The sequence below is a fragment of the Apodemus sylvaticus genome, chromosome 1 (assembly GCF_947179515.1).
Source record: "Apodemus sylvaticus chromosome 1, mApoSyl1.1, whole genome shotgun sequence".
Classification (NCBI taxonomy): domain Eukaryota; kingdom Metazoa; phylum Chordata; class Mammalia; order Rodentia; family Muridae; genus Apodemus; species Apodemus sylvaticus.
In genome coordinates this window covers 183,740,285-183,760,496 of record NC_067472.1, presented here as the reverse complement: position 1 = coordinate 183,760,496, position 20,212 = coordinate 183,740,285, and the positions used below count along the sequence as shown (strand labels likewise).

Genomic DNA, 20,212 nt, shown 5'->3' with positions numbered 1-20,212 from the left:
AGGCAATCAAACTCTCAGAACCCAGGGGACGGGGGTGGAGCCCTCCACCCAGCACTCTGCACAGCCCTGCAGCTGGGGCAGGAAGCGAGAGTGGGGAGGGGGAAGGCCACAGCCCACAGAGTCAAGGCGGGCCCAGGACTTGTGGAGACAGAGAGTAATACCAAAGCTTGAGCCCTGAGGTCCTCCTGTTGGCCCCCTGGGCGCTGGCCCAGCCCCGGCCTCCAGGGATGGCCCTTGTGGACCCTGACATCTTTAATAAGGACCCTCGAGAACACTATGATCTACTACAGCGACTGGGTGGTGGAACTTACGGAGAAGTATTCAAGGTGAGAAAGTCCTTCTGTCTCCTCTACCATCAAACCTGGGAGAGTTGGGGTGAGGCCGGCAAACAGGACTGTAAGAGAATGTCAGGCCTTGACCTTGGTTCAGAGATGCTGAGGATAGCAAGCTCTGAGACCTGCCTGATAGCCAACTTCCCCTTTACAAGGCTCGTGACAAGGTGTCTAAGGACCTAGTGGCTTTGAAGATGGTGAAGATGGAACCTGGTGAGAGTGCCCCCAGAAACTTCTTCCCCGTCCCTGCCCTTTACTTCCTGGGATATGGGGAACACTTCTGTAAGCCCCTGCTTGTAGCCACCTTTTCCCTCTGGCCCCTCCTCACAGATGATGACGTCTCCACCCTTCAGAAGGAGATTCTTATGCTGAAAACTTGCCGGCACGCCAACATCGTGGCTTACCACGGCAGTTACCTCTGGTGATGTCTTAACCCATCCCCCAACCCCAGCCCCTTATTTCTGACCGGGCACCTGTAACCTGGTCCTCAGTCCTAAACTACCATTTGTGGACCAGATACCCTAACTTGACCTCCAACCTGAGGACTTTCACTTGTAATTGGGGCATCCTAGCCTGATTCCCAATCTGAAATTCTGCCTTTCTTACTGAGTACCTGCTAATTTAAGGGCTACTCTAGAACCCTCTTCGTTGTTGTAATCAAATCTCTCATTAATCTGCTCCCTGCATCGTCCATTTTTACCTCTCTTTTTCATTATGAACCCTCACATTCTGTGGCTCCCAAGATAATATCTCAGCTGCCCCAATAGTGACATCTGTTCCTCACACCTGGGAGTCTTTGTCTTGTCTGCTTCTCCACGAGTTCTCTGCCCTGTCCCCTAAATTACCTTGGGGTGGCAGTGGGGTGCCCTTGGGCTGGAACCCAAAGACCTAAAAATTGCTCTGGAATGCACACTTCCTGGCCTATCCTCTACTCCTCTGTCATGGGGACAGGACACTCTGGTGGGCAGGGAGAGTGAGATAGCCCTGGGAGGTCTCACTGCCACCATAACCCCTGCTCTCTTGCCTTCCTGTAGGCTGCAGAAGCTGTGGATCTGCATGGAATTCTGTGGAGCTGGTTCTCTCCAGGACATCTACCAAGGTTAGAAGGACAAGGGGACATAAACCCCCTTCTGTCGCCAGTCCACCTCTCCTGTCTCTCTGTGCTCGTATCCCGGGAGCTGCCTTTCTTGTCCACGGTTCTACCATGAGCTTGGAGGGCGGGATCCTGGGACGGCCCCGCCCTCCAGCTCCTGTGCATCGGCCTGTCTTTCCTGTAATCCCCCTTCACTTCCGTGGTTCTATCTCTGTCTGGGTGTCTATATTTTCTTGCCAAAAATTATTCCTGGGTTGGGGAAGTTTTGCATTTTCTTTCTTCTTTTTTGAGACGGGCTTCTCACTATGTAGTCCTGGCTTGTCCCCAACCCAGAGTTCTGTCTACCTCTACCGGCCCTGGTGTTGAGCTTCTAGGCACGTGCTACCATGGCCGGCCTATTTCTCTAACTCAGATCAGTTGCTCAGATTTTTGGGCAGGCACTCAGTGAATTTCTGGGTCTAGCCTGCGGTCCACCTTTCAGGGGAATTTGAGGGTAGGAGTTACATAGGCCTCTCATCCCTTCTCTCTCTCTCTCTCTCTCTCTCTCTCTCTCTCACACACACACACACACACACACACACTTTTTTTTTTTTTTTTGCTATCGTGTTTTGAACCTAGAGTCTTTTTTTTTTTTTTTTTGGTTTTTTCGAGACAGGGTTTCTCTGTGTAGCCCTGGCTGTCCTGGAACTCACTTTGTAGACCAGGCTGGCCTCAAACTCAGAAATCCACCTGCCTCTGCCTCCCAAGTGCTGGGATTAAAGGCGTGCGCCGCCACCACCCACCACCCGGCTTGAACCTAGAGTCTTATGTTAAGTACTCTGAGCTATATCCCTAATACCTACCCCCTCTTTAAAATTAATTTATTTATTCATTGAGGGTTTAATTTAAACTTAATTTATCTATTCTTTAAGAATTATAAGTATACAATGTATCCTTAGTACATCCTTTCAGTTTCTTGTAGGCACTCCTAGCCCTCTTTTTATGTACTATTTTGCAACAGACTCAATGAGTTACCCAGGCTGGCCTTGAACTTGCGATCTCACTGCCTTAGCCTTTTCAGTAGCTAGGACCACTGGTCTATTGCAACCAGGCCCTATGCCTCAGCCTTCTCTGCAGTTCTGGTATTTACTGTCTTACTCTCTCTGAGTCCCACTACACAAGATTTCAAATGTCTGAAAAGGTCTCGCTAAACTCAGTGGTAGAATGCTTGTCTGGTAGGATGGATCGAGGTCCCAGTTCCATCCAGGCAACATGAAACCTCTCCTAGAACGAGAAACTGAGGCCGATAGCAGGAAGTGACTCACCCAGCCATTGTGTAAGCCCCGGTGTCTGCCCGACACCCTCTGTCCCATCTTTCTCTCATCCCTTCACTAACCCTGCTCATCTTCCAAAACAGGTCTATCTCCCTGCATTGGGTCTCCGCTCATCTCTTCTCTGCTCTGGCACTGGGTCTGTCAGTCTGTCTGTCTGTCTGTCTGTCTGTCTGTCTGTCTCTGCCATTGCTTGTCTTGCCTGCCCTCACATCACCCTGTCGCCCTGACCGTTGACCCCACCTCCTGCCCTTGCTCCTTCTCTCCTGAGAAGTGGGACCCATCACACACACACACACACACACACACACACCCCGCTCCGGCCTTTGCTGACCAACATGTGTAAATGTCATAGCCCTTCCCACACATATTTCCTGTTGTCATTTCTGGCTGTTTCTTCTTACTAATTACTAGCGTATTAACACCTTACGTTATATGTTTTTCGTTATTTCTTATTTGTTTTTGAAATAACGGGCAAGAGGTCCAGCACTGAGACATTCATCCAGCCTTTCTATTTTATGTATTCCTTCCCTTGGTGTGTTCTCTCCATGAAAGCAGGGGTTTATCCTTGTGTGTGTGTGTGTGTGTGTGTTTGCAGGTACACGTGCTAGTAGTGAAACATGGAGACTTTCACATGCTAGGCAAGGACTCTGTTGTTGAGCCACGCCCCAGCCCCTCCCTGGGAGATTCTAGGCAGGGGCTCTACCACTGAGCTACGCCCCCAGCCTTTTAGGATGACTATCTTGCTTGTACCTGTGTCTCCAGGACTTGGCACAGAATAGGACTATTGTAATTATTTGCTGAGTGACTGTCTTCCTCCATCTTATATAGCTACTTATTTATTTATCTTCTCCCATGTGCAAATGCCCTTGGTTATTTTGAAAACAAGTCTCTCTATGTAGCCCTGGCTGGCCAGTATATTTGTATATAGCGGAGACTAGCCTCAAACTCCTGGCAACTCTCCTGCCTCAGCCTTCCAAGTAATTGGATTACAGGCAAGAGCAACCACCTTTCAGGCAGCTACTACCCCCTCTTCCCCCTTTCCAGTTGTCCCATCTAAAGTCCCTGGAGGTTGGGGACCCCAGAGAGAGCCAGGATTCCTGACTCTTCTCCTAACACCCGGCCTGGTTGGGATGCTTTTTGCAGTGACCGGCTCTCTGTCTGAGCTCCAGATCAGCTATGTGTGCCGGGAAGTGCTTCAGGTGAGAAGGGATCACGGGACTCCCAAAGCCAGCAGGGCCTTTGCAAGGCAGAGGGTGCTCACCACTCTCCTCTCTCCAGGGACTGGCCTACCTGCATGCACAGAAGAAGATACATCGAGACATCAAGGTAGCCTGGGGACAAGGGTGCCACCGAGAGAGGGTCACAGGGGGGCCTAGAACTCATTTTGAGCTTTAGGGAGGAGTTCACAGGGGTAGGAGCCCTGGGAAGGAGTTCTCTGCCGGCCTCTAATCCCTCCTCTGGTCCCCAGGGAGCCAACATCCTCATCAATGACTCTGGGGAGGTTAAGCTGGGTGAGTCTGGCTCACAGGGTGTCCAGGGAGCTGGTGGAGGTTGAGGAGGGGGTGGGGCACACACACACTGTTTCTGTCTCTGCCTCCAGCGGACTTTGGGATCTCAGCCCAGATCGGGGCGACACTGGCCCGGCGCCTCTCTTTCATTGGGACACCGTACTGGTGAGGGTGCTGGGGACGGCTGGGATGAGAACAGGGTCATTTCCCGTCTTGGTCCCTGGGAAGTCCTTGGTTCTGCCTTCTCCTACTAAAGACCGTTTCCTTCTCTACGACCCCCGTTGACTTTTCCACGTATCTATGTCTCTTTCTGGCCCTTTTTGTCCATTTCTCTTTGTGTTTAGGATTTCAGTGGTGGTGGTTGTGTGTGTGTCTCTGTGTGTGTGTGTGGTGTTTTGTTGTTGTTGTTAACAACACAGGTTCTCCCATAGCTCAGGCTGGCCTTGAACTCCCAATTCTTCTGTCTCCAGTTCCTAGAGTCTTAGGATTACAGGCACGCACCACCATCGCACTGAGCTTGGGTTGGTTTGTACCTTGATCCCTGTCTCTCCCCAACTGTTTTTATCTATTTCTGTGTTTTCTGAGCTTGTAGCTCTAAGCCTTTTGCTTTGTCTCAGGGACTGAAGCTAGGTTCTAATTCCAGCCCCATCTTCCCTCACCCCACCTCTCTGCTGCCCCTGGGCCACTTCTTGCTCTCTGAGGGTCTTTGCCCACAGGATGGCTCCAGAGGTGGCAGCTGTGGCCCTGAAGGGTGGATATAATGAGCTGTGTGACATCTGGTCTCTCGGCATCACGGCCATCGAGCTGGCTGAGCTTCAGCCTCCTCTCTTTGACGTGCACCCTCTCAGGTAAAGGCCCTCCGCTCCTGAGCACACCGGCGCCCCGCCCAGTGGCAGTCCCACCTGCAGACGTGTCGTAAGCAGCTTCTCCCAGAGGTGGCCTTCTCAGCCCAGCATGGCTGGCTTGTCCCAGCACTCCGTAGCTGAGGCAGGAGGTGGGGAACTTGAGGCTGGCCTGAGCGACGTAACAAAATCAACCCTGGAGTCACGGGCATGTCGACGTTTTTATAGGGGATCTGGGGATTCAAACTCAGATCCTCAGGCTCGCATAGCAAGTGCTCTTACCTACTGAGCCATTCTTTCCATGGAGAACTCCTGAAACTAGGAGGTCTGTCCCTATGGATTATAACCCCATGTTCTTCCCTACTGGTGTAGGGTTCTCTTCCTCATGACCAAGAGCGGGTACCAGCCTCCTCGGCTAAAGGAAAAGGGCAGATGGTAAGGGAGGCGACTTGAGGGCGGGGGGAGGAGGAGGGCGTGTGGTGGGAGGAGGAGGACTCCAATCCCTTCACACCAGACCTGGCTTCTTCCTCCCAAGGTCATCTTCTTTCCACAACTTTGTCAAAGTCACCCTCACTAAGAACTCCAAGAAACGTCCCAGTGCCGCCAAGATGCTGAGTGTGAGCCTTGCCCCTCCCCGCCCTGTTCCGCCAGCCCAGGCTTACCAAGTCTTCCACAGCTCACAAGAGCTATAGATAGAACCCTGGGCCCCTTCAAAACCCCTCGTCCCTCAGACTTTCCCAGGATTCTACCCACAGGACCTTCCCAACTGTACAGGGAGATTCAGGCCTGGGGGCACAAGCCTGTAGTCTCAGCACTAAGGAGGTAGAGATACGAGGATCAGAAGTTCAAAGCCATCTTTAGTTACATAGAGAATTTGAGGCTAGCCTGAGCTACATGAGACCCCGTCACAAAAAAGAAAAACAAACCAAATTAATACCCAATTATTTCTTGTATGTTTCCTAGTGCTTGTTCTCTCTCTCTCTCTCTCTCTCTCTCTCTCTCTCTCTCTCTCTCTCTCTCTCTCTGTGTGTGTGTGTGTGTGTGTGTATGTGTGTGTGTGTGTGTTTCATTTGTTTGCCTTGTTATGGTCTCATATAGCTCAGGCTAGCCTCATACTTGCTACATAGCCGAGAACAGTCTTAGACTCTTGAAACTCCTGCCTCCTTGTCCCCAGGGCTGGGGTTACAGGCTTAAGCCGCCATGTCTGGCTTTACCCCAGAGCTTTCTAACTTCTCCTGAGTTGCTGGAATTTGCCAAGTCCCAGAGGCCTCCATGTGTTTCTGAGAGTCTTCGCCAAGGCTGGCTGCTTCTAAGGCATTTTAGAATTCCTTACGTCCCCTCTGGGAACCCTCAATTCTTCTAATTCCTTAAGACTTCTCAGGATCTCTGGGCCCCCGAGTCTCCCAGCCCCTTCCCGGCTCCCTCAGCTGGCACCTTCCCTAGAGCATTATCTTACAGGAGGCCCCTGTCCGCCCCACCCCCACCCCACCCCCACCCGTGCCAGCCCTCTGACCCTTTCCCCTCTCACAGCATCAGCTGGTGTCCCAGCCAGGGCTGAGCAGAGGCCTCATCTTGGATCTTCTTGACAAGATGAAGACTCCTGGGAAGGGGCTGCTGCCTGTGGAGACTGAAGACGAGGAGCCTGAGGTGAGGTCTTGGTAGAGAAGGGAAGCCTTTGGGTCCTCGTCCTGCCAGGAGAGGCCTCTGGAATGGCGTGAGGACAGGAACCCTGTCAGGGCCACAAGAGCGAGGGTGTGAGGTGGGCTCACAGTGTGATGGAGGACTGTCAGCAGGCTGTGAGTCCTGACATGGCTACCCTTCTGCCCAGCCACCCCCTGCCATCCCTCGGCGGATCAGATCTACCTACCGGGCCAGCTCCCTGGGGGTCCCAGACGCAGACTGCTGCCGTGAGTAGAAGGCCCCACAGCTTGGGGCTGCCCAGCACACTACCAGACCAGCTCAAATCCAGAGAAATCTAGCTGTGAAACTTTCAAACCAACCATAGAGTCCCCTCTTCTCAGTCCCTTGACACCACCTTCCAGCTCTGACCCAAAAGAAACCTCAAGAATCAGTCTGAAGGTGTGGTGGTGCACGCCCTTAATCCCAGCACTCAGGATGATCATGGTGAGTTCAGGGCTGCCCAGTGAGTTCCAGGCCAGGGTGAGACAGTGAGACCATGTCTCAACACAAAGCAATTACAGGAAATAGGAACCAAACCAACCAACCAGCCAACCAGCCAACCAAACAAAGACCAAAGCCAAGCCAACCCCTAAGAAGAGGCTGGCCCGTAACTCAGTTGGTAGAGTCCATGCCTCACACACAAGAGGTCACAGGCTGACATTCAGCTGGGATCCTAGCACTAGGGAGGTGGGCAGGAGGATCAGAAGGTCAAGGTCACACATGTGTGGCCTGTCTCAAAAATAAGTAGGAGGGCCAGTGAGGTGGCTCAGTGGGTGACGGTGCTTGCTGCTAAGGCTAATGACCTGAGCGAGTTGTCCTCTGATGCACACGCTCCTCCCTCTCACCAAACAAAGTCATGTAATGTTTTATACACTAAAAGAAAGAAGAAAGGAAAGAAGGAAGGAAGGGCCCGTGGTCATGGCACAAATTTTTATTCCCAGCACTTGGGAGGTAGAGGCAGGCGGATTTCTGAGTTCAAAGCCAGCCTGGTCTACAGAGTGAGTTCCAGGACAGCCAGGGCTACACAGAGAAACCCTGTCTCGAAAAAACCAAAAAAGAAAAAAAAAAACCAAAACCCCCCAAAAAACCAAAAAACCAAACCTGTCAGAATCCCTAATACCTACTTAATGTCCCAGAACAAACACCTCACAGCTACTTTGTGCCCTTCTACCTCTCCACTGCCACCCCTAGGCCCCCAAACAAGACCCCTGTAAACAAAGGCTCCTCCCACAAGGGACCGGAGTCATCCTTAAGGTCCTGGCTCCAGCCCCGCCCCTCTCCGGCTCCACCCACATTCTTCTTCATCCTATCTCCCTGCCCCATCCTTCACTGGGTTGTCTCCGCCCACTTCCCAAGGCCCCACCCTCACTGGGTTGTCTCCGCCCACTCCCCCCTTCCCAGGGCTGCATATGGAGTTCCAGAGGCCCAGATGTGTAGACTGCAGATCTCAGGCTGAAACTGTGAGCACTCCTGTACTTGCCCAGATGCGTTGCCCTCCTCCCCCCCCCCCCCCCCCGTTCTGTTCCTGCCCTGTGCGGTGCTTACTCTTTCCTCTTCCCGCAGGCTCGCTTACAGCCCACTGCAGACTTCAGGAGCACCAGTCCCAGGTCCAGGACCCCTCCCCATCCTCCGGGCTGGAGGGGAGGGGGACAGGTTATGTGGGAGCCACCTGAGGCTCATGTCTGTCATTCTTCAGGAGCCAACTGTCAGACTCTGACGACGACTACGATGATGTGGACATGTAAGACCCCCATGAGCCCCTCACCGCACCTCCTCAGCACCTGAGAACCCCTGCTTTGTGTCTCCAGCCTCTACCCCAGACCTCCACCTTTCTTATCTCATCACCCCAACGCTTGAGCTCTGATGACCCCTCAGCGCAGCTCCCACCTTCCCTCCTCTTCTCCATCCGTGCTCCCCACGCCCATTGGACCCTCTGCCCTTCCCTTTGACCCCTGGACTCGCCCCCATCCCAATTCCACCGCTCCCATTCCTTCCCTAACCCCCCGTTCCTCCTTCAGATTGATCTTAAGGTTTCCCACTCACGACACAAGCACTTTACCCCAGAGCCACACCCCAGCCCTTCCACAGTGGGGTCTAGGCAAGTGCTCTATCTCTGAGCTACATCTTCAGCTCTCTCTCACTTTAAAAAAAGCTTTTAGATTTATCCTATGTGTAAGGTAGGTGTTTTGCCTGGGCCACATTCGTTCCTGGTACATGTGACGGCCAGTAGAGGGCGGTAGATCCCCAGAACTGGAGTTCAGGTTGTTGGGAGCTGCTGCATGGGTGCTGGGAACCCAGGTCCTCTGCAAGAAGTTCAAGTTTTCTTTCTTTGTTTCTTTGTTTCTTTGTTTCTTTCTTTCTTTCTTTCTTTTTTTTTTTTTTGGATTTTGTTTTTTTTCAAGACAGGGTTTCTCTGTATAGCCCTGGCTGTCCTGGAACTCACTCTGTAGACCAGGCTGGCCTCGAACTCAGAAATCCGCCTGCCTCTGCCTCCCAGAGTGCTGGGATTACAGGCGTGCGCCACCACTGCCCGGCAAGTTCAAGTTTTCTTAACCACTGAGCCGTATCTCTATAAAAATGATTGTTTTTTTGAAGCCGGGAAGTGGTAGCATACATTGTTAGTCCCAGCACTCGGTACAGAGGTAGGCAAATCTCTTGAGTTCAAGGCCAGCCTGGTCTACAGCGTGAGTTCCAGGACAGCCAGGGCTACACAGAGAAAAACAGAGAGAGAGAGAGAGAGAGAGAGAGAGAGAGAGAGAGAGAGAGAGAGAGAGAACTTGAAATAGAATTTCACTATGTAGTCCCAGCTCTATATTTAGACCAGGCTAGCCCTACACACAGAGATCTACCTACCTCTGCCTCTCCCATGCTGGGATTAACTGCATGGCTAGCTTCTTCTACTTTTTAATTTGATACAAGGTAACATCAAGTTGCATAGGCTGGAACGGAACTCCTTCTGTAGCCCAAGCAATCCTCCTGCCTCAGCTTTTGAAGCTGCCCAACCAGGCCTGGCTCCTTCTACTGTTTATCTAATCCCCAGTGTGGGTCTTTAGCTGCCCTCAGGCCTGACCGCACCTGACCGTCCCAGCTCTGGCATCTTGCCCCTCCTAAGCTCAGACCCCTCTGCTACCTACTGCAGTAGCTTCAACCCCAGCCCTTCCCCCAAGTCTTGGTCAGTTTCTCCCAGCTCCAGTCTGTAGCCCATATGGGTCTGGAACTCTCTCAATCCTCCTGCCTCTGCTTTCTAAGGAAGTGAGATGACAGGCTTGTGACTGGAGGCCTAATCTCAGACTAAAATTTTGACCCATGGAAATTTCCTACCAGTCAGGGTCTGAGTCCCAGGTTTCAGGTGCACCCCAGCAGTCATCCCAAGTCCCCACATTCTCCTTGCCCAGCTCGGGGATGCCTGCCTGGTTTGTTTCCGACCTTATGTGTGTGGGTGCGTGCATGCATGCGTGCATGCGTGGGTACGAGGGGTGGAGCGTGAGGGAGGGGTGAAGCAGGACCCCATGACTTCCCGCGGACACCATGGAAAAGCCCAGAGCTGCCATGACTCTAAGTCCCCCTTACCTCACTGTCCCTCAGTCCCAGCCCATAAGCCTGAAGCATCCCATCCCGCCCTTCGCACCCACACCTGCTCACCCCATCTTTGTATTTCAGCCCCGCCCCTTCAGAGAACATACCTCCTCCACTGCCCCCCAAGGTAAGGCCCTGGGAATCCCGAGGCCAAGTCCTTTGATGCTGGGACCTTTTAGATGTTTAGAGTTTGAGGCCAGAGGTGTTTGACTATTACAGAAAGCTTAAGAACTTGGGATTCAGGATGGATGCATAGAAACCCCACTGGAGCTGGGTGTGGTGTTGCATTCAGGGAGTGAAGGCAGGAAGATCAAGAGTTCAAGATCATCCTTAGCTGGGTAGCAAGTTAAGGGCCAGCTTGGGCTACACAGTGACATAGCGAGACCCTGTCTCAGTACAAAAATGTGTTTGTGTAAAGCACGGCCGGGGGTCAGGGTATCTGTGGCTGTGGATAGAATGGAAGCTGGTTAAGTTGCTGGGTTAGTGCCCAGCATTAACCCTTTGTGTGCTGATGTCCCTTCTCATGGGGACATGCGTCTTGGAAATGGTGGAACCAGGGCAGGATGTCATAGCGGAAGGGTCATAGATATGGCTAATTCTTGGTCCTGGAGGAGGCAGGGATTGGGGCAGGAGGCACACTGTCTTCTGGAACCTCTCGTGAATCTATTTCTCCATCCTCCTGTCTCTGCAGCCCAAGTTTCGGTCTCCATCAGATGATGGTTCCGGGGGAATTAGAGACGACGGGCAACTGAGCCCAGGAGTGCTGGTCCGGTGTGCCAGTGGGCCCCCTCCACGTACCCCCCGTCCTGGACCTCCCCCAGCCCCCCGCAGTCCTCATCTCACAGCTCACTCAGGTACCAGGAGAGCCCCGGGGGAGGCGGACAGGCAGGGTGGCAGTCTCCTGGCCTGATGCTGCCAACTCCCACCAGATCCCTCTCTGTGGAGCCCGGCTGCTCCGGAGCTAGGCCAGCCTCCGCTCGTGCCCCCTAGGAAGGAAAAGATGAGGGCCAAGGTAAGCGCCGGCTGTCAAGACAGGCTGGGGCCGCCCAGCGGAAGATGGCGTGGCCTCTGATAGGTGACGCTTATGCAGTCCTTGTCTGTGCCAGACGCTGACCTTGTGGGATGTGTGTGAGTGTGTAGGTGGGCGGGCGGTGCACACACAGGCGTGTGTGAGGATGCATATGTGGAGGCCGGAGGAGAATGTCAGGCTTTACCACGCTCCATCTTATTTCCTTGAGACAGAGCATCAGCCTGAACTTGTTGCCAGGTTGGAGACCAGCAAGCCTCAGGGACCGTCTGGCCTCTGGGGAACAGAGGACCACAGCCAGGCCCTGCTTTTTTTTTTTTTTTTTTTTTTTTTTTTTTGGATTTGGTTTTTTCGAGACAGGGTTTCTCTGTGTAGCCCTGGCTGTCCTGGAACTCACTCTGTAGACCAGGCTGGCCTCGAACTCAGAAATCCGCCTGCCTCTGCCTCCCAGAGTGCTGGGATTTCAGGTGTGCACCACCACTACCTGGCTTCATGCCCTGCTTTTAACATGGGTGTTGGGAATCTGAGCTCAGTTCTTCACAGCCAGTGCTTTCCTGCTGAGCCCCGATCTTGTGTCTTCATAAAGTGCAAACCTTCATACATGAGAATAGATACCCCCTACTCTGTGGTGGCCACACACTTGGGGACGGGGTGCTGAGGCGGGACAGTGGGGAGCTGCAGGCCTGAGAGGGTAGCTGAGCTCTTTCCTCCACTGTGATAAAGCAGCCCGGGGAGGAAAGGGCTCGCTTGGCTTCCATTTCCACTTCACGCCCGCCATGCAGAGGTGCCAGGGCGGGAGCCAGGGGCAGGAACTGAAGCAGAGGTGAAGGAGCAGCACTGCTTTCTGCCCCGCTCCTCGTCGCCTGTTCGGCTTGCTTTTCTATACAGCCCAGGTCCCCCGCCCAAGAGCAGGACCACCCGAAATGGGCTGGGCCCTCCCCATTACTTGGTAATAATCATAACAATAATAATGTTCCACAGTCTGGTAGAAGCATTTTCTCAGTTATGGTACCTTCTTTCCAAATGACTGTAGTTTGTGTCAAGTTGACAAAAACCAAACCAAAACTAAACTAAAGTAAACTGGTCAGCAGCTGCAGCAGCAGACTTCCCTAGAATTCCGCTGTTTCTGAAAGGTTAGTCTAGACTAGGCTGGCCAAGTCTAGTTCCACCGCCCTGGGCGGGGCGGGGCGGGGCTCTGTGGAGGAGAGCTGCTGTGTGCCAAGCCTGGCTTTCTGTGTCCGTTACCTGCAAAGGCAGGAGTAAGGGGGAGGCTCTAGGCCGAGTGGGGTGCATAGCGAGACTCTGCCAAAATAAAAACAAGAATGCTGGAGGAGGGGGATCCTAGAGGTGGCTCTTTTCTGTTCCACAGGTGGAGAAGGAGAAGCACCGAGAGGTAAGCAGCTTACTCAGGCTTATGTGTAAGGCTTTCCCTTTTATGCATGGAGGATCCACTTCAGGGCCCCAGTGGGTGCCTCAAATTGGCCAGTACCCAATCATATATTTTCCACCAATATACAGATTATCAGGGGGTTCACTGATAGGCAAAATAAGAGATTTACTGAAGGATCAGCGTGTGGTATGCACATGTAATACCCAGCACTTTGGAAGTGGAAGCAAGAGGGTCAGGAGCTGAGAGCCAGCCTAGGCTACATATTGAATCTAAGGCCAGCCTGGCTACATTGAGAATCTAAGGTCAGCCTGGGCTACATATAGAATCTAAGGCCAGCCTGGGCTACATTGAGAATCTAAAGTCAGCCTGGGTTACAATGAGACATTGTCTAAAAAGGAAAAAAATATTAAAACAAAACAAATATTTTTGTTTTTCAAATCTCCCATGTAATGTTTTGGACCACACCTAACCATGGTAAATGAGACCATGAAAGGCAGGACCACAGATGGGGTAGTGGGGGGTAGTGGGGGGCAGTGGGGGGTAGTGGGGGGTAGTGGGGGGTAGTGGGGGGCAGTGGGGGGTAGTGAGGGGTAGTGGGGGGGTAGTGGGGGGCAGTGGGGGGTAGTGGGGGCTAGTGGGGGGTAGTGGGGAGTAGTGGGGGGTAGTGGGGGTAGTGGGGGGTAGTGGGGTCATATGCCTCGGAGGCGCGGTCAGATTCTGAACCCAGCACCCTCCTGTTCTCTGTTGACTGCTGCTGCCCACTGGCCATGGGCATCCAGAAATCTCCCCTTCTCGTGAAGTTATTCAATGGCTGCCCCCTCCAGATCCACAGCACAGCTGCCTGGACACATCCCTCTACGAAAGGTGGGTGCTCAGGAGATCCGGGAGAGCCGGGGTGAGGGGCCCAGTGGGCAGGGCCAGGACCGGAAAGCCGGAGAGACACAGGCAGAGTATTGTTTTAATTTCATGTCTGAATGTTTTTATCTGCATGTACACCTGCCTATCACATGCCCGCAGTGTTGACAGAGGCCAGGAGAGGGTGCTGTGTCTTCCGGAACTGGAGTTAGCTGGTTGTTGGCTGCTATATGGGTGCTGGGACCTGAATCCAGGTCCTCTGCAAGAGCAGCAAGTGCTCTCAACCACCGAGCCAGCTCTCCAGCCCCAGGAAGCTTTTTTTTTGCTATTTAAGATTTACGTTTTTAATTTTTAGATACTGTCTTTTAAAGTACAATATTGTTATTAATTATTTGAGAATGTCATACAATATACTTTGATTCTATACCCTCACCTTCCAGTCCTCCCAGATCCAGCCCCACCCATCCTGAGTTTGTACCCTTCCTTTTCTTACGATGGGGCCTTCCACTAGAACATGGTTAGCTCTTTAAAAAACTCACTTCTCCTCCCTGGAAGCTGTCAACCATGTGTGTGCAGTGTTTAGGCTTGTGCACATAAACCCAGGCATTTACAGAGTATGAAGGAGCATGTAAGGTCCGCCTGAGCCGCAGTTACAGGCACCGGTGCTGGGATCCAGTCACCCGGGCCTGCAGGAGCAGCAGGTGCTTGGCCTGCAGGGAGGGTCTTACTGGAGTGATGTTGGCCTAGCCAAACCTGGAGTAGAAGTTGTGGTTACTGTCAGGGTTAAAGGACGAACTGAGAAGCAGATGCTAGAAGAGTCTGAGCTTAGAGGCCAGTGGTGTCTGAATAAGATCGTCCACAGTTAGGGGCATGTGACTGAGCCCTGAGGAAAGATGAGGTCACCTGCGTGGGGATGGTGGAGACTCGGCTCAGTTGGGTTGGAGGGGCGGGGGCGTTGACTGCAGCAGAAAAGGACAAAGTCAGGACATCACAGATAGAGAATAAGATTGAGGGGTCAGTATTAAATAACAGAAGAGACTTGGAATAGAGTTGTCTACCTTAATGCCTGCACAACCGCGGCTAGGGAAGAAGGACCATCACTTGTTTGAAACCAGCCAGAGTTTATATAGCAAGAGCCTTCTCCTCTTCCTCCTCCTCCTCTTTTTTCTTTTCTTTTTTGGGTTTGTCAAGAAAAGTTTCTCCCTGTAGTCCTGGCTGTCTTGGAACTCTGTAGACCAGGCTGGCCTCGAACTCACAGTGATCCACCTGCCTCTGCCTACCAAGTGCTGGCCTTAAAGGTGTGTGCCACCACCACAACCACCTGGCTAACAAGAGCCTTCTTAAGCAAACAGAGAGCACAGTTAGTCCACACTGGTAACCCCTGCTCTTGGGAGGTAGAGGCAGAAGGATCAGAAATTCAGATTCAACTTTGGTTTCATAGAAAGTGCAAGAGCCAGTCAGATATTTGTGGCCAGATCTCATAAAACAAGAGACAGGCTCGGGGGAGGGCTCAGTAGCTAAGAGCACCAGCTGATGTTTTTCAGAGGACTCATGTTCAGTTCCCAGCACCCACATGGGGGCTCACAGTCTTCTCTAACTCCGGTTCCAGGGGATTCCCCCCTCTTCTGGCTTCTGAGGGCATTGCATGTACATAGTGCACATACTTACATGTAGACAAATATTCATGCTGAGACGCCAGAGCTGATCAGTCCCACTGGATAGAAAAGGCTACGTGGGGATCCAGGGTCAAAAATTAGTGATTTGAGATCAGCACTGGGCAGGAAGGGGCGGGACCTAGAGAGCTGCTCAGGAAGTAGAGTTGGACGGTCAGGAACAGAACTGCCAGGCATTGGCAAGTCGTGGGGGTGGGGGGTGGGGGGTGGTGGGGTGCATCATGGAGACTGGCTTAAGGGACTGAGCAGGGGTTTAAGCTCAGATTTAAGGAGGTTAGACACTGGGGATGTCAGCCTGCAAGGGGAATGTACGAACGGGTGGGTTTGGGGTAGATGGCCAGTTTTAGACAAAGGTCTGGGAGGTCCGTCCACCATGATGAGAGAGCCTAGCAACCTCCCTGTCTGGCCCTCTCAGAGCAGCACCTGCTCCTGGGAGCAGAGGAAGGCATCTTCGTACTGAACCGGAATGATCAGGAGGCCACACTGGAAATGGTGAGGGATGGGGTCAGTGCTGGGAGTGGGGGTCAGGTGGCGTAGGGTCACGGGAATCACAGAAGTCACCCCATTCTCTACAGATCTTCCCTGGCCGCACAACCTGGCTGTATTGCATCAACAACCTCCTCATGTCTCTCTCAGGTTAGCCTGTGGTTGGGGGAGGGGCAGGGGCCAGGAGTTCAGGGAGGGTGGGTATGCGTGGGTGAGCACAAACTGAGTCTGCACCTCCACCGGGCCTGAGGTTCGAATCTCACCACTGTCTTACTGAACTTAAGGCCAGGTACTTCTCCCCCTGAGCCCCAGTTTTCTTATCTGTAAAACGGAGCTCCAATATCTTCACTTCTCAAGTTGGTTGTGAGTTAATTTTTTACGACCGAGTCATCCTTAAATAACTTTGACATCTCTGGGTGTAGCTGGCACACCCCTTTAATCCCAGAACATGAGACAGGGCCAGGTGGGTCAGAACTTAGTCTCTATGGAGATAGACTGAAGAAGTTACAGGGTTTGTTGTTGTTTGGTAAGTTTTAGGGTCCATGTATCTGGGGCAAGTGTGCTACCACTGAGCTCCAGCAGCACCCCACCCCAACACAGGGTCTCTCTGTGTAGCTCTGGCTGTCCTTGAACTCATGTAGACCAGGCTGGCCTCCACCTCACAGAGAACTGCCCAGCATCACCCCCCCCCTTTTTTGAGAAGGTGTAGCCCAGGCTAGCCTCAAACTTAGAGTGACTGTCTTGCTTCAGCCTCCCACGATCTGAGATCATGAGCAGGCGTCACCCATCCCGGCTTAGGTAGGCTTTCTGTTAAACTTTGAGATATGTGCCAGGTGTAGGGTCAGGAGGACGGGCGTCCACGAGCTGTCTCAGCTCCACGGGGAGTTAGAAGCCAGCCTGACCCGAGACACCAGCACCAAAATCAGGTGCCACCTTGCGGGCTGGTCTGACCTCCCTCCCGGCTCACTCGGGGCAGGGTTAGGAGAGCAGACAGCCTGTTCTGCTCTCTGTTTTCCTGAGGCGATCACAGTGCCTGGACCACACTGGTCCTTTCAAGTCTCAAGACTGGGGACTGTGTGAGTGGGAAGTGGGATCTGTACGCTGGGGAGAGAGGTAAGGGCCTCTAACTGCTCGCCCTCCCCTCTCATACACACACCGCAGGGAAGACGCCCCACCTGTATTCTCATAGCATCCTGGGCCTGCTGGAAAGGAAAGAAGGCAGAACAGGAAGTCCCATCGCTCACATTAGCCCGCACCGCTTACTGGCCAGGTAGGAGCCCCAAAGGGGCACCAGTGGCCTCCCTGCCCCCACTGCCGCCCGCACACCCGCTCACTCCTCCTTCTCCTTCAGAAAGAACATGGTCTCCAGTAAGATCCAGGACACCAAAGGCTGCCGGGCTTGCTGTGTGGGTGAGAACCAGCCTCTGGGTGCGGAGTGGTGGGGAGGGCTGATACCTGGACAGTATCTACTCAATATGGTCGAGGCATGGTGTCCAGGACCGTCGGAGAGATACTGGGTGGCCCTGGAAGGAGGCAGGGGCCCTGACCCATGGTCCACTTCCACAGCCGAGGGTGCTAGCTCTGGGGGCCCATTCCTGTGTGGGGCATTGGAGACGTCCGTGGTTCTGCTCCAGTGGTACCAGCCAATGAACAAATTCTTGCTTGTCCGGGTAAGTTTGTAGAGCGAGGGCGCCTTAGCTTGGCCTTCCAGCACTGGCGCTTATATAAAGAAGTGGATGAACCCCTCCGAGGTGCTGTTGCCCCTCCCCATCCTGAGGCATTTTGAACATTTCCTGAGAGTCTGAAGAGATGGCTCAGTGGTTAAGAGAGCACTGGCTGCTCTTCCAAAGGACCCAGGTTCAATTCCCAGCACCCACATGGCAGCTCACAACAGTCTGTGATTCCAGCTGCAGGGGACTCAACAGCCTCACACAGACGTACGTGCAGGCAAAACACCAAGCACATAAAATAAAAATAAGTAAATCGTTAAAAAACAAACAAACTCTCCAACTTCCTGATATTTAAGTTCCACCCACCCCTCACATCTGAGCTTAATTATTCCTCAGTCTCCAAGGGTCTGTCCCTTTGTCTAAAGTGGCTTTCCCGTCTTGGTGTGTGTGTAGGGGTGGGGTTCCTGCCTTAATATCGGCAGGTTGACATGCTTCCAGACAAAGCCACATTTACTCTAAAAGCACGTTTGTTTCTTTCTAATGAAGCCCGAAATTCTCCGAGAGATTCCCCACTTACCCCACTCCCATCCTCCATTCCTCCCCCCGCCCCCACCCCCACCCCCTCACCCCCGTCCCAGAGCCTCCCTGAGTTTCCTTTCCCCACGTGGGCCTGCAGCAGGTGCTGTTCCCGCTGCCCACGCCACTGCCTGTGTTCGCGCTGCTGACAACGCCGGGCTCGGAGCTGCCGGCCGTGTGCATCGGCGTGAGCCCCGGGCAGGCGGCAAAGTCCGTGCTCTTCCACACCGTGCGCTTCGGTGCGCTGTCCTGCTGGCTGGACGACTCCAGCATGGGTGAGTGGGCTGTGCAGCTGAGAGGGCTGCAGGGGAGGGAGGGGAAATACTGCAGGAAAGAGGATGGGGGCGGGGTGTTGCAGACCAAGGCGGAGCTGTAGGGATGGATGGGGCTCAGGCTGCAGGGAAGGGGCGGGGCTGAGGGAAGAGGGCGGGGCTTCAGACAAGGGGCAAGGTTTCAGGAAAGGACAAGGCTTCTGAGAAGGGGCTGCAAGAAGAGGTGGGCCGAGCTAGGGCGGGACTACAGGTTAGGGCACCAGGGACGGGGAAAGGCAAAGTGGCTGACAGGGCTAAGCCCGAACCCTAATCTGAGAACAAGATGGAACAGGGTGTGTGGTCTTGCTTGACTGGTCATAACAGGGTGGAGCGCATGTGGCAGGCAGGGGACCTCAGGGGTGCTAGCTGGACAGAGCCAGGAAGTTAGTTCTTAAGCCTCTGCCTCTCGCCCAGAGCACAAGGGACCAGTGCAGGTCATCCAAGTGAAGGAAGACGTGGTGATGGTGTTGATGAATGGTAAGAGCCTTCCTCCCTCCCCTTCCTGGTCCTTAGCCCAGGACTGTGCGCAAACCTTCCTTGGGCTTCCTTCCAGGCTCTCTGAAGCTCGTGACCCCAGAGGGGGCGCCAGCTCCTGGGCTTCGCACCCCTGAGATCCCCATGACCGAAGCGGTCGAGGCTGTGGGTATGTGTTGATGGGAGGGCCCAGGGTCAAGGGTGGGAGCTCTGTGGCCTTGGGGTCACAGGCAACTGCTTCCTCTCCAGCTATGGTTGAAGATCGACTCCAGGCCTTCTGGAAGCACGGAGTCCAGGTGTGGGCTCCAGACTCCAAACAGGTAGGCTGCTTCAGTTCACACCTCTCCCTTGCCCTCATCCTCAACCTTCGCATCCTTTAAATGGGCTTGGAGAAGCCCTGGGTCAGGACAGGGACTCCTGTAAGGATGCTTCAGGGCACACATCGTCACCTTAGCGCAAACAGGCTCATTTCAGAGTTGGGCTTCCCGGTTCCCGACTTACTCTTCACAGTTGCCTATCAGATAGGGCGCTACGATTTTGCACGTTAGTAGCCTTGGACTATGAGCAGTTAAGTCGCATGCACAAAGTTACACAGCTTCAGGAGTGGGTCTGGGGTTAGACTTAGCCCGAGGAAGCCATGTTTGTAGGGAGAGAGGAGGCCCTACTTCTCGGTACAGACCCAGACACACTTTCTCCACAGCCGCTGCAGGAGCTGAGAGACCCCACCCTCACCTTCCGTCTGCTGTGCTCCCCCAGGTATGGTGGTAGAGGGATGGATGGGGACTAGGAGAGGCTGCTGGTGTGGAGAGGAGGTTTCCGTAGCCTAGGAAACCCTTCCAGGTTCTTTTACTAGGTTATGTTCTGAGGCCCCTGCTCCCCGCCATGACTCGGGAGCTGGGCTGCCCTCGGTAGAAGCCCCTGCACCCCGTGCCTCCCTGCAGCCCTTTAGTCTACCGTTGAGGTTGGGAGTGTGAGCTCCCTGGGGCTCCTGAAACAGGATTTTATAGATCAGGCTAACCTCAGACTCCCTAGGTAGTTGAGGATGGCTTTGAACTCCAGATTTGCCCGCTTCAGCCTCGCAGTTATTGGGATTGTAGGCATAGCTCACCATGCCTGATGTCGTCATTGTCACGACCCGGCATTGGAATGGTACAGTTTCTATTAACTGCTTTGAGAATGAATGAATGAATGACTTGACCTCTGTCTTTCTCAGGCCCGTAGTGGTGGAGACGCGGCCCACCGCTGACCCTACCGCCCCCAGCAACCTCTACATCCAGGAATGAGCCATTGAGAGGGCGAGAGAAACGGACGCCTGCACAAGCGGTCACGGCATGGCCCTATCTCCCAATAAACTTGACTTTAGTCTTGTCATCTTGGAATTCTTGTGGTTGAGATTTTTGGATGCC

General features: G+C 53.5%; 1 protein-coding gene across 2 annotated transcripts; it reads left to right on the top strand.

The window, feature by feature from the left end:
• Window positions 1–23: 23 nt before the first annotated feature.
• Map4k1 (mitogen-activated protein kinase kinase kinase kinase 1) lies at window positions 24–20,185 on the top strand. 2 transcript variants are annotated; one of them, XM_052167367.1, is made up of 32 exons: window positions 24–326; window positions 488–545; window positions 663–753; window positions 1,367–1,431; window positions 3,882–3,937; window positions 4,017–4,064; window positions 4,207–4,249; window positions 4,339–4,411; window positions 4,963–5,094; window positions 5,461–5,523; window positions 5,624–5,705; window positions 6,619–6,735; window positions 6,917–6,995; window positions 8,170–8,228; window positions 8,332–8,375; window positions 8,465–8,509; window positions 10,429–10,471; window positions 11,036–11,198; window positions 11,274–11,356; window positions 12,741–12,764; window positions 13,541–13,625; window positions 15,705–15,781; window positions 15,865–15,925; window positions 16,937–17,045; window positions 17,127–17,185; window positions 17,342–17,445; window positions 18,122–18,296; window positions 18,747–18,809; window positions 18,886–18,975; window positions 19,056–19,126; window positions 19,507–19,562; window positions 20,020–20,185. In XM_052167367.1, the coding sequence occupies exons 1-32, from the start codon at window positions 228–230 to the stop codon at window positions 20,087–20,089; spliced, it is 2,487 nt and encodes an 828-aa protein (XP_052023327.1). In that variant the 5' UTR covers window positions 24–227; the 3' UTR covers window positions 20,090–20,185. The 2 variants fall into 2 exon arrangements, with proteins under 2 accessions (XP_052023327.1, XP_052023337.1); XM_052167377.1 differs by lacking the exon at window positions 12,741–12,764.
• Window positions 20,186–20,212: the final 27 nt, after the last annotated feature.